This window comes from Pleurodeles waltl, chromosome 3_1 (assembly GCF_031143425.1).
Source record: "Pleurodeles waltl isolate 20211129_DDA chromosome 3_1, aPleWal1.hap1.20221129, whole genome shotgun sequence".
NCBI lineage: Eukaryota > Metazoa > Chordata > Amphibia > Caudata > Salamandridae > Pleurodeles > Pleurodeles waltl.
In genome coordinates, this window is record NC_090440.1 from 264,112,708 (window position 1) to 264,126,951 (window position 14,244).

The window sequence follows — 14,244 nt, forward strand, 5'->3', positions numbered from 1 at the left end:
CCCACTTCTTGGGAAGTGTGGCAAAAATCAACCAGGGAGCAACATTCTCCAAAAATCCAAGATGACAAAAATTCAGTATCAGAGTTTAGGTCTGGCTGAGCACACCCACTGGTGTGGTTAAGTTCCCCTTAGCACACACCTTTCCAGCCCTCTCCTAATCTAATCAGGGGACACCTGGCTGTCTGGTTTTGCAGGACAGGAAATTGGGGAGGTCCACTTTCTGGACCAAATGTCCTTCCCTCTTTTGAAGTACAGTTTGGCTGTTCTCCCCCATCCTGTTTCATCATCTGTTTTGGCAGTTCTCCTCCCCCAGGTACTTCCTTTGTGTTCAGCCCAGGCCACTTCACACCTCATCAAGGCAGCATGGCCAGGCTGCCAGAGGCTGGCCAATCAGACAAGGACACTAGAGAGCTGAAACTGGTAACTTATAGAAGGAGATCTACAACTCTTTCTAGGTGCAAGTTATAATATGTTCAACAGTGGCAAGTTGTTCGATTTATTATAACCTTTAATTTGATGCTAGACATGACATATTTTGCTCTTTCTATGGAAAATGAGACTTTAATATTTTACATAAAGGCTCCCCATGCTAGCCTATGGAGCCTATTCACTACAATGGGGGGAAACAAATTAGGCTATTTTCCCTCACCAGGACTTATAAAACATATTTTATGAATTAATTGCTTATATTACACTGCACCCAACCCTGCGGGCACCTAGGCCACACCTTAGGGGTGGTGTATATATAACAATGAGGCAGTTTAAGAGTTTGGAAGTACTTTTAATTCCAAAGTCAAAATTGGGGTTAACTTTAATTTAAAAGCAGTCAGCAAGGCAGACCTGCCTTTAAAATGACACTGGGCACCTCAGCAGTGCACCAATCGGTGTACTGCCTACGCTAGGGTCCCTAAACCTACATGCCCTACCATATACTAGGGACTTATAGATAGGTTGATACAATCAATTATAATTAGCTGAATTTGCAGGATCCATTTTAAACACAGCACTGACCCTGGGACTGGTTAGCAGTACCCGGGGCACAGCCAAGAGTCAGTAACCACCATTTTACATCCAGAAAGTTTGTGGATGACCAGGGCAAAAAGGATGGCTTTCCTACAATAACCATTCTGGTCTTTCCACCATCTCAATTAACATCAATGTACACAACTTCTTAAGGTCACCCAAAACAGCATCCCTCACAACAAACCACATAATTGTCATTTTAGTTGTGATTGAAAGTGAACCCAGGTTCGGCACATCTTTATACACAAACTCTCAAAAAACTCAGTTCTACACTAAATACCTCAGGGAGCTTTCACAAAACATCACAGACTACATTCATCCTTTTTACTTTGTAATTCCCTTCTCCCCTTGCAGTTTCACTGCATGACGTCAAATTAAAAAATCATCCTTATTTATTGACACATGCAACATCGACACACAATTTTGCACTCTAAACTTTATCTGCTCATGGAAGTACCTCTCTGATTCAGTGGCTTTTCCTCCAAAACATCAGGCTTCAAATGTTTAGCAATTTCTTTAACACTTCGTCTTGAAGTAATATCAGCCCTGCCCAATAATCCATAGGAACTCGTACTTACTTTCCATTTGTGTCAATCAAATCTTTAGGATAGATTTGTGCATGTTGCACAAACTTGCAACACAGCTGCATTTTTTAGGTCACACACTTCATTGACTTTCCATCCTCTTTTCAGACCTGCAAAACTTGGCATAATGACCTATCACAACCTTTACAAGTGTTTTTAAGTGATGGACAATATTCGACTAGTGCAAACAGTACATGTATGCGTTTCACCCTGTAACAATCAACACACTAATGGATCTGTGGGGGGAAATCCTTACTAACTTTCAGATGTGTGGCAGTCCAATTAAACATTCTTTATCTTAACGTCTGCACTATCACTTGAAACAACTATATTTATCAGACTAATTAGCAATGGTATGATATCCAATTACGGCTAATGGACTGAAGAAGTGTAGGCATGACAACTAGTAGACAGAGGGATTGGCAGCCGCATGTCAGTCCATGATAGTATGAAGCATCTCATATAATTCAAAACACACAATTTGATTCTGTGTGAGGAATTACACTTTAACTGTGCATGCAATGAATATAGCAAAATGCAAGGCAGAGCATGACAAACTAACTTTTATGCATGACTGCATCACCAACACCTGGAACCTATGGAGTAGTGTGCTATCCATCCGCAAAGCAGTTGAGCACCCTGTTGGGGGTCATAAATGCTAAATAATTTCTTGTGTCACTCCTAATCTCCGTCGCTAATAGGTAGCATAACTCATATTGCTTATGAATACAATTATTGCTGCTAGAAAATGATGGCGTATCTGCCTCCTGGCAGCTACTCTACTTCCCTGAATATCGAAGATTTGTGAGAAATACTGTGTCTAACTCTGATATGTTTTTCCAAATCTACTGCATCTCAAACATAGTTTACTTTCCCTGCCAGTTCACGCTCCTGTGAGAGATCTAGAGTGAGGCCACAGTCTGTAGGCTCTAGGTATTCATAGATTCACACTGTGTCCTCACTTTTGGAAATAGTCTTAATCGCCCAAAAAGAAGCAAAAAGGCACCACGCGCAGGTGTACGAGGATTGAGAAAAAATACTACAATACTACAAATAAATCACCATGAAAATAAATGATACATAATAGTGAAGCACACCATAAAATACTAACAGTATAGAAAACAAAAATAAACAAAAATGAACAAATATCACAGTCTGAGATGGCTGTCTGTTTAGGGTTGGTCATTTGTCTGATTTTGTTTCCTCATCCGTTCTGATATTTTGGCGCTTTACAATTTATTTTTAGGTAAGAACAATAGAGTTATGATTTTGGTAATGTGCACGGTTTGTAGCACCCTATAACATTCATGCAGAGCAAATATGGATTGGATACCAAAATAAATCATGGGAAAAATTTTAAAACCAGCTCCACAATGCAGAAGGTTGGGATTACCATGAGGCCTTTTGTATTTGGTTCGTTGCACCCAATTCTGCTCTTACTCTGTAGCCTACCGGTAAAACGCCAAGCTAGGAGGCTATTGTGTTAATATTAGAAGGTGTACATTTCGGAAGTCGAAAGGGAAAAAAATAAAATGTACCTGAAAATATTGGGAAAATAGTGTAGCAACAGAAAATCGTCAAGGAAGGGCCAAGTGCTTTGCATTTAGGCTGGACTAGTCTTTAATATCGTGAGCATAATATATATATGCTTAATATAGGGCAGCAGGTGCACGAAATAATGCTTTGACAACATTCCAGCTGACTAATTTTCCGATGCTCGATGGCCCACTTGCATTGGTTTCACTTGCCACCCGACAATCAAAGAGTTGGAATCTGGTCCATTTTCTATGATTTTGGAATGACACCACCTTCGTGTAGAAGTGCCATGACCTTGTAGTGTCATCTACCTTCCACCAATCACTTGGTCTGTTATCCTAATCAATGACTGTGGAGCCCCACACCTTCTTGCCAATACTTATAATGTTTTGAATGCTTTGTCAAGAGAGAGAAATGAAATCACCGTTACTAGCAAGAACACAGCCCCTTACCTCTTGTTCAGTGGCATAGACAGCCCCACAGCACGCCCAAGTGCGCCTTCCCAACCTTTTAGTAAATGCTTGGAAATTCGGGCTCATCTCCTTTTAGGCATTGGCGCTGGCACTTAAAGGGGGCAGGTGAATTTTTGCTCTTGGTATTATGCACCATTACGAGTTTTTGGCTTTTAAAGGGAATAATCTCGAACATCAATGTTTGTGCGCCAATCTCTGCATGTGTTTTTCACTTTCCGGGTTTTAGCAGACGAGCTATATCTGCGAAAAAACAAAGAAAAGGTGCATTAATTCCTCACACGTTGGATTCCATATTCTGGTGCAAACTACTGCTTCTGATGGAAATATATACATTATAATAAAACTCATAATACGGTCAATTGTGCGCTGGGGAGGCCCAATAATTATAAACCTGTGTATAAGTATTTCTCGCGTTCAGCTCACTTTTCAGTTGCCAATGAGCTTTCGGGAGACGTAAGGCCGCTCATGAAAACCTACTCTGAATTTCAGTGGGTTCCTTCTGCGGTACGGCGTGTATCTCATGAGAGAGGCGGGGGTCGAGGTGCCAGGGCACGTGTCACTTTAGTGCTAGCACCAAGGAAACGCACCTCGATGTGGGCGGACCACAGTTCACATATAGAAGTTAAGTGTGGTCTCTGGAGTTCCCTTGAGCTTGGAGAAGGTCTCTAGAGACCAAAGGAGGCCTCTGGGGCCGAGGGGAGGGCCTGCACCTCGTAGAAAGGCACAAACCTACAGCTTTCACCGGGATTGTGCGGTATGTAAGCTCAACAGCGCTGCGTGAGGGAGGCCGTCTATACCGGAGAGACAAGGGCCACCAATCTCTAACAGTGCTGATCTAGAGGGTAACCTCAGCGCCTTGAGACCTTCACGTGTGAGTACTGCGCTTTACAAATTCCTAATTGATTGATTGAACCTACTCAACCTAACCCTCCCTGGACCAACCAAAACATCAAAGGGGACTGGATGGAGGGAACCCAGTCAAAGACGGGAAGGTAACAGATAATTTCTCCGTCAGCGTGTTACATCTGTATGAAATAACAGGTGCACACAGGAGGAATGTTTACCCTCTCTCTCCAACAGGGTTTAAATTAAGCAACCGACACGTGTCTTCGGTCAGCATCTATTTCAGTACAACTTGACAGCCCCTGCCTAATGTCTGGCACACTTTAATTTACTCAAACCTAATTAGTCATCCCTGGTCTCAATTAAAGTCTTAAAATACACAACCTTGGGTATGGAAATTTCAGGCTTCTTAAAATCACAAATCAAATTTAAAAACAAATCTCCCCCTCTAAACCCGGGGAGACGTCCACTCCCAATCACACCAGAAAAGGGCAAGTCAAGAAAAGTTTTGATTTGTTTGCCCGAGACCCGACGGCACCAGATCCTGCTCTTGACTGCCCTTTTCTTGGGACTAGTCTCGCCACTGCATGGACCAGCAGACGTCTTGAATGGAGAATGTAACCCAGGTAAAGCCCAGTTTAATTTAGTAACTTTTGAGAAGGGCTTATAAATAATCATCTATTTAATCACACGATGGGTAAACACTAATCATTAATGGAACAGTCTCTGCATCAGAAAGGGGCATCACACAATACGGTGGAAGGGAAAAGTAGGTAGAAAGTGGCTGAGCAGGTGATGGACGGAGAGACATGAAGAGGTGAAGACGGACAGCACGTGTGCGTGAGGTAGAGTGAACGCCGTGGAGGATGCGTGTACTCGGTAAGAGAAGGGGAGAAGCGAGAGGGGAGGGGAGGCTGAGGGGGAATAAGGCGGACCTTTCATTCGAGGGAGGGAGGAGGAGGAGGGCTGACAGGGTTGGGCGACGGGCAGCGTTTCACTTTTAACAGGAGCTCTGGCACAGCCCGGATGGATTTGGATGTTTGCCACGGAGGAGAAGTCTGTGTCCTGTCATCCTCCAGATTGCTGTAAGCAGCACGGACGGCTGGGGAGAGAGAGGTGCTGAGGCTGAACCCCGCCTCGCTCCGCCGTACGGGAGCGTTGCTGCTCGGCTGCCTGTCTGAACTGTGACCAGAGCTCCACCAGACCCCCCAATCCTGGGGGACGGGATACCGGCGGCCGGCGTAGCCCCAGCCCAGCCGCTGCGCACACCCCTGCCTTCATCTAACCGCGCGTCTCATCGCCTTTACAGACTGCCTGTGCAGCAGGTCGCCTTTATATTTGAAGAGCCTGCTGACAGACTGCATCATATGGTGAAGTGAAGGCGGACACTGGTCCTATTTTGAAAGCATTTTTGGCACTCGTAATACAAGCATATTTCTTGATTGGACATCAGACAATGGGAATTAATTTAATCTATTTTTGCTTCATAATTAATGCATGGATACCAGGTAATAAGTTTACAGATGTTCAACCATCCGCCTTCCTTTCCTCCCGTCCATCCATTCATAAATCGATTGTCCCTTTCTCCTTCCATCACTTCCACTTCCACCTTTTCTTTTCTTTCCTTTCCTTTCTTTTCCTTTCCTTTCCTCTCCTTTCCCCTTCTTCGCTGTCTCATATCCTTCATTCATTCCACTTCTTTTCATCCTTCCTACCTCCTTTCCTTTCCTTCCCACGCATGCTCTCTTCATTTTCTTTCTCTATTCGATAACATTTTTTCCAGTTTTCTACTTGTCTTGTTTTTCTCATTATTTGTCTATTTGTACTGTTTCAAAGTAGAATTTAGCAACCCTCTGCATGATAAATGCAATATAAATTTAACATCTGCCCTTTAAGTGGTGGACTTTAGTGGCTTTCAAAGTTAAGTGTATGCTTTTTGGAGTAGTGCCGCACGCACTCATTTAGCAGTACAGTTTCCCTGCTTTGTGTATGTATGTGCACTTCACCCACTTTCTATTTCCGCTTTTCAAGGGTCCCTGCAAGGAGATTCGCAGAGGAGGCTGTACAAGGATCTGCTGAAGAACTACAACCCCCTGGAAAGACCTGTAGCGAATGACTCCCACCCACTGACGGTGACCTTTGGCCTTAGTCTCATGCAGATCATGGATGTGGTAAATACAGAATGAATTTTCCACTCAGGTGGAGGGGAAGGGATGGCAATGTCTCGTATTGGCATTAAGGCGTGTGGTTGTGGTGACTGGTGTCTTGTTATTGTTCCTGTTGACTACCCCATAAAAGCAAAGTTTAAACATGTCAGAGTTTGACAATCCTTCAAATGGAACTTACATAAAATATGTATGTGCCAAGGGATCATAACTTTTATCTTGTGTTCTTTGTTGAAAATCTGTCCACAGTCAGAAGCTAGTGACCATGTCTCTCTCGCGGTGCCTCTGTAACCCACAGGTCCCCCGAAATGCAGGATAAGAACCATTTTACCACTTAGGATAGTTTAAAAAATAATAAGGTTTAGGCTGTGGTTTGTACTAAAAGAGACAAAACAGAAAGTCAAAACGATCGGGGCCTCTGAAAACTTGACATTCATAAAATTCTTTTAGTTACTCTGGGTCTGACACACGTTATCTGTTGCACATATAACATGCAGAGTACGAACCTGAACCAGTGCAGCTGCAGAGTCATCAGCTTTAAAACCCGGCCACGTGTTGTGGCAAACCCGATGATGCCTAAACGTCTTTAAAATTTAGTATTTGTTTTGCGTCCATCAGCGGTTTTCTTTAATTTGCCCGCTTTGTAGTTGATCCTAAGAAACTTAATTAGAGGCAGCTCTTTATAGGTTCTAATGTTTCACTTGCACCAACTGGTGAGTTTTATTAATAAATGGAGTCTACTTATTGGTGTCTACAATAATTTATTGCTGATCCTGCATCCTAATTTGGGGTAATTGTTGCACCCTCGGAGGAAACATACATATGGGAAAAGTGTGGCTTGTAGGAGCATGACCAGGTCAGTGCCTCGCAGGTGTAGAGTGGTTGTGGTCTCAATCCTGACAGGCGGATTCAAAGTGCGCCAGGATCCGGCCCACCCTCAGGGATAGTTTTAGGGAAAGGTTATACTAGACAGCTACCTAGAGGACCACCAATAAGTCAGGTGGCCGATTATAAGCATCAATGGCTGCTCCTATGCCAGGGCAAGACGAGGGGAAATGGCAATTCATGGAGCTTGACAGTAATACCTGTTCCAGATATGCCCACTAGGCCGTTCCAATCTACGTCTGATAACTCAAATCGACCCTCCTCCAATCACATTTACACTGATCTAGGGCCAGCATTACAATTGAACTCGCAATCATGATCTTCATTCCTAGACAGTGGATGACAGAATGGCTTATTTATTGAATGAATGTAGCACTATATGTTTGTTTAGCTGCATCACAGCTTGATGATTCTTCCAAAAAATCCTACCTTACATCTGAGATGTTGGCCAAGAGGACTAGTGGCTCACAATGCAAGTATATGGCTAGGATTCACTATGCATGGATAGGAAAGCAGGAAACTAGACTGTGACACTAGCTTCCATAGCTAAGCCCTTTACCTTTTGATGTGAGACATAGCATCTAAGCTAACTATCTGTAAAATCAGAAAGACTGTTTTAACAAATACAGGGGACGTTTTAATCACGTGACAAGCTAGTGACTTGTAGAGCACAATCAATATCTAACTGCTAGTCAATTACAATATTCAGGCAGCAGCACTTGTGTCACTCCAAGGAGTGGTGAGGGAGGTATTTGCCCTTAAAATAATTCCCTTGAAGTCGAGCCTCCAAACCCACAGACATCCTACAGTCATGTAAGCAGGTATTCTCATCACCACTGTATGATACATAAGATGCCGTGCTGTGTTTTACTAAACCCCTTCAACTGGTGTAAGGCTGTTCACTTTTCCAGAATTCTAGCAACATCTCGATCTCTAACATATGCTTCAAATGGGAGATTCTAAGGGACAGATTTATGGAAAGTGGCGCTGCACCTTTCCCTGAGCCCCTTAGCGCTCTCCTACCGCCACCATGTGTGCGCCGTATTTAAAATACGGCACACCATGGCAATTCTATTTCACGCTACTGATGTACTCTGCAGGAGTGTCGGCAAAATGTTGGCGCTACTCCTGCAGACTACATATGGGCCCATTCTAAATAATTGAAGCCCCTTTTTAACGCCTGGTCTGAGTAGGCATTAAAAGTGCTGAAAAATATGGCGCAAGGAAATCTTATATATTTCCTTGCGCCATTTTTTCAGCCCCCATAGCGGGGGAATGCCCCCCCTTGCTTACATTATACCTGGTGCAGGTATAATGTGGTGCAAGGGTTTACAAAGTGGTGCAATGCAAGCATTACACCACTTTGTAAACATTGTGCTTGGGAAATGCTACCTTAACACCACATTTGCGTCAAAATAAATGCCCCAAATGTGGCGCAAGGTGGCGCTAGGGGTGCATAAATATGCCCCTAAATATTTCTTCCAGAGAAATTTGCACCTATCCCTTTCTAAAATATGTAAAAAACATTACTTGTGGCAATCAGATATCCGTCCCGCTACATTTCCGGCAAACTGTTGAGAATCCCCTATTTCTCAGTTACTGCTTGGATACAAGACTGTGAATACCTTTTGTACCCCCAAATTGTACTTCAGAGAGACGAGTTAAGGGTCACGATTTGCTTGTCCTCCTTTCGTCCTTGATTTTATAAATTCCTTTGCAGGCAGGTATGTACTTCTATACCACCCTTATACCACAACCTTGATTGCTACGATCATTCTTCGTTTCAGGCTAGATTTCCAAGATTAACAGTATTTGGAACGTTTAGTTCATTACACACAGTTAATAGCACAATACATACAGCCGAATTTTATGGGAACTGAGTAATGGCATTGAACGGAAGGTGATTTGACGCATATATTTGGTTTAGTGTTTGGTTACTTTAGTACATTAACTGCTGTTGGCAATTTGGGGATTATTACAATATCTTCCTGTGTTTTTTAAAATTAATAACTCTCTTATTTGAAGACTGATTTGCTTCTTTAGCCACTATGTCACCAGATTTGTACTGTTCTTGGGTTTACAATGGCTATTTAGGACACTAGCTGTCAGTCCATATGCCATTAATAGACATAGGAATGGCGTTTACTTCCTTGGCGAGCCACAGCAGCCAATGAATAGATGTACTTACTTTTTGTGGTCTAAGAAAAAGATGCTGAAGTTTTTCTTGGATTCCTCACATTCTTCTGTCACTGCTGTTGCAAAAAGGGGATTGTGGGACTTCAAAGAGTTATCTATTTTACCTTCTTTGCATTTTCTATTCAGTTAGTCCAATAAACGGTGTGAGAATGTCTTATGTACCACACTGCAAGCTATTTCAAGTGATAACGTCTACTTCCTACAGGAAGGATTCAACCACAAAAGGTGGTTAATGAATAGTACAATTAAAATATTGCTAATGTTATTACTATTTCATATAATTTATCCGGATAATGTTGATCCCTCACACACCAGCATCTCTTCTGCATTACCATTCCACCCTAAAAAAAGCAGCTTTGAAAACAATACTCTTTGTTGCTGCAGAAGATGCAGATGGCAATTGGGCTGAATAAATCTATGTGAGACAGGTTCTTGCCGCCCACCCATGGATCTTTTACAGGCTGTGTATTCTGGTGCCAGACACGTCTTGTGTCTGGCACGAGAATACACAGTGTCATTGAAAGAACATCACATATCCATAAAACACAAAACAAAGCCACTTTCTACACCACCGGGAGTGTCAGCCTTTCACCTCACTTGAGTGGAAAACACATAGGTATGACTCCTTATCCTCAACAGTGTGTGCTCTATAGGCGGGTCTGCCTTGTGTAAATTGATTTTGCAGCCTTTTTGTCACTTAATAAAGAATGAAGTAAATAAATGACTGCAGTCCTTGCCCCCATTTAATCAGCTCCGCAGGGTTTGTATTCATGGAATATAAAAGCCACATATCTCTCATCTAACTACCTAGTCTAATAGTACCTCTAATGTAACTATATGATCACAGGAAAGGATCTTTTCATTTGAAGCCAGGAGACTTTTTGGGCCAGATATATCAAAGGATTTTACCAGTGCTTAATTTGTAAACAAAAACGTGCTGGTGCCCAAAGCTCTCCTGTAAAACACACGGCTGCTGCAATTAAATATGCGAACACAGAACATCAAGGCAGCGTAATCCTAAAACCTTCAAGGGCCTCTTTAATCCATTCACAGCCACTCCCTGTCTCTTCAGCTCACTCTTGCAGCCTTCTGCTCTCTCCTTTTGAACGCTTTTTCGAATTTTCACTTCCTCCGCCTTTCCCATACGTGTCTTTTTCTCGCAAGAAATCCCTGATGCAGAAAAGTAAGCTCCGGCCCTCAAAAATAAGGAGGAAACAACAAGCACAAATTAAGCACTGGATTTTACCCATTCTGTGTCCATGGAAAATGCTTTAGTGTGGATGATCCTTTGTGGCATAACACAAAGCTTTCCCCAATACTAGAGGGAACATGAACCCTGTTTTAAAGTAATCTCTAATAAATCAACAGATAGCTTGGGAACAGATATAGACAGAGAGGAGAATGCAAAGAAGTTCTAGGACATTGTTATTTTCTTAAGGCTAGATAGACTCAGCAAATAAGCCACAGTTGTCTTTTAGGATCGCGCACATACACCACATAAAATGCCCATCCAAGCCCAACATGCAAAAAAATGAAAATGAGTCCAATGAACCACTGACAAACTTAAAAATAAAACGCGAAAAGCAAGAGCACGTAACGCCTGCCTTAAAACTATTCCGTTGGCCGATGGTTTCATCCTGAACTGAGTTCAAAGTCATTTTCACTATCCTTATGATTTTCTCAGTCAAGAACCCAAGCTAGCTGCAGACGCCTGTTTCTCACCGCAGGGTGACCATAAACCTTCCAAGCTGATACCCCCTGGCAAAGCACCAACAGAAATCTAATGCAGATCAAGCACTTGAGCAATGGCTCAATCACTGCTGGTTGAGTTGTGTCCTTCGCGTTTCAGTGTGGAGTTTTACCTGCGTCATAGCTGGCATGATGTGGACCTTGGGCATCTCATGAAGTATTGTTGTCGCTCATACTTTCTGCTTGTTGTTAGGAGCAACTAATATATATATTCAGCTTTACTCTAAAAGAACACGATTTTTGATTTGAAGTGATCTCTTCTCATAGTTAAAGCACGTACGCCAACTTCCATCCATTATTCTTTCACAGCAGCTTGGACATTCTGAACATTCTCCTGGAAGTTTTTCATGACCCCAGTATGATTTCTTTGTGGACCCCACTGTGGCCACCACACACAATTAAATAAATGACATTGAAACAGTAAATCAGAAACGCTTTTTTTGTACTAATGTTGTTAGCAGAGATTTAAATATCTTCCAGTTTCCACATGATTTGTTTCTCACTACGTACCAAACAGACATCTTTTTTCTTTACATTACTATTGCACCGGGCTCCCTCACATGGGGGGAGCCCCACATATGGCAGGTCCTGCACCAGGCCATCATACCTGGGTAGGGGTGGGGGTGCAACACACCTCTGAACCCCTAACATGGCAGTAGGGATGGGATTATTATGGCAGGGTGAGATCAAGATGGGTGGGGCAATTCGGCTTACCTTTTCTTACTTGAGCATGACACAAATGTCATGGGACTCTCCAACGATGCTGGCAGGGACACGAAGGTAACATCCAGGGGCAGAGGGTTGCGGGACTTCAGCTAGTTACCACTGAGGTTTGCACCCAGAGATGTTGCGGTGGTGGGGTTCTCCCATTTGAAGGGACCCACCCTGGGTCACTTAGCCCAAGTGGTGGTTCCAGGGATTGAGAATCACCTTCGGGGCAAGTCATGATGTCATCCGCAGTCACTGATTTGGATATGCAGCAAAAGGAATTGAGATAGTGTTAGTAAAGCAAATGTATTAGTGACTCTGTGAAGGCTAGATATCTACACATGTAAATTAAGCTCTAAATAGAATGGATTACTGCGTATAAATGTTTGAAGTGATGATTGATTTTAAATATTGTTGTTGTAAAAATAAAATATGGCTGGGATTTACAACCCCTAACTCAAAAAGGGTGCCTTACTGACTAAGGGGGTCATTCTGACCTCCGCGGGCGGCGGAAGCCGCCCGCCTGGCGGGAACCGCCAGAAGACCGTACCGCGGTCGAAAGACCGCAGCGGTCATTCTGAGTTTCCCGCTGGGCTGGCGTGCGACCGCCAGAAGGCCGCCCGCCAGCCCAGCGGGAAACCCCCTTCCATGAGGATGCCGGCTCCGAATGGAGCCGGCGGAGTGGAAGGGGTGCGACGGGTGCAGTTGCACCCGTCGCGATTTTCAGTGTCTGCTTGGCAGACACTGAAAATCTTGGTGGGGCCCTGTTAGGGGGCCCCTGCAGTGCCCATGCCATGCTGCAGTGCCATTGGCATGGGCACTGCAGAGGCCCCCAGGGGCCCCACAACACCCGTTACCGCCAGCCAGGTTCTGGCGGTCAAAACCGCCAGAGCCAGGCTGGCGGTAAGGGGGTCGGAATCCCCATGGCGGCGCTGCCTGCAACGCCGCCATGGAGGATTCCCTTGGGCAGCGGGAAACCGGCGGGACACCGCCGGTTTCCCGTTTCTGACCGCGGCTGTACCGCCGCGGTCAGAATGCCCATGGGAGCACCGCCAGCCTGTTGGCGGTGCTCCCGCGGTCGTTGGCCCGGGCGGTCCATGACCGCCAGGGTCAGAATGACCCCCTAAATGTGTAAAGGGACCCGTAGAATTCTAACTCTGGGGCTGAAGGGAGGCCTCGGCAGTATCACGCCATATACAAGGCTGCTCATTATCCTTTATTGGTAGTGTCAGCAAAAAAACTTTGAAGTACTCTCTATCCCATAGTATAAAACTGCCTTAAAAAACTAAAATACATGTTAAATAATGGTTTTCGTTTGAAACTAAGCTAAGACTGATTTTGTTTGAAGTACAAACGTTGATATCTACTGAGGGAATAGCACTAATTAATTATATCTTTTTTTTTAAATAGTAAGAATATTTAACTTCTTAGTGGAAGGCAGACGTTGCCTATATTTCCGACACTTTCTATTGAAATGTAAGGCTAATCCTCAAATGTATGTCTAAGCCACTACGATTACATTTTGAAGCAAGAGTGTGCTCATCACGGCCTTCTGACGTGAATTGAAACTACAAAATCAATGCATGGTACAGTATTTTGCTCATGTTTTCTCAGAGATGCTATCCTTTTGACAGCACCTTATAAGGTAAAAAAAGAACGGGATGATTGAATCAAACATCCCTTTACTTCCTCAGTGGTAACTAGCTGAAGTCCCAGAAACGATTAATGTAGTCCAACTCCAAGCTCAATAGACAACCTAGGAATCAAGCACTGGCAAAGCCAATAGGTCTCACCTCCTCAACAAAGAAATTCAGTTTAGTGAGTAGGGGCATTCTTCAGTAGAAGATGCTCTCACTACAATAGAGCTATACCGGCATGTGCAAGATCAGTGGGAGCAAGAGATCAGTACTAGTCTATGGCCTTGTCCATTTTTCAAGACAACAGGAGATGGCACAGGAGATGCTTTGGATAACAAACAGTTCATAGCAAGTATTGGTCAGAAGAGTTCAGTGCAAACTACAACTAAAGATTATAGCATGCAGAGGTAGAAGATCTTTGTTGCTATGTTTCAGCTTATTTAAA

General features: G+C 43.6%; 1 protein-coding gene across 2 annotated transcripts in view; it reads left to right on the forward strand.

Annotated features, from left to right (window-relative positions):
* The first annotated feature begins 5,281 nt into the window (after positions 1–5,281).
* The window catches only part of LOC138284016 (neuronal acetylcholine receptor subunit alpha-7), a 459,428-nt gene continuing 450,465 nt past the window's right edge, over positions 5,282–14,244 (forward strand). The window contains exons 1-2 of one of the 2 annotated variants that reach the window (XM_069222357.1): positions 5,282–5,338; positions 6,491–6,630. In XM_069222357.1, coding sequence (XP_069078458.1) covers positions 5,326–5,338; positions 6,491–6,630 — 153 coding nt within the window. In that variant the 5' untranslated portion in view covers positions 5,282–5,325. Of the gene's footprint in view, positions 5,339–5,400; positions 5,968–6,490; positions 6,631–14,244 lie in introns of those variants that run through there. The other variant, XM_069222356.1, reaches the window with a different exon arrangement.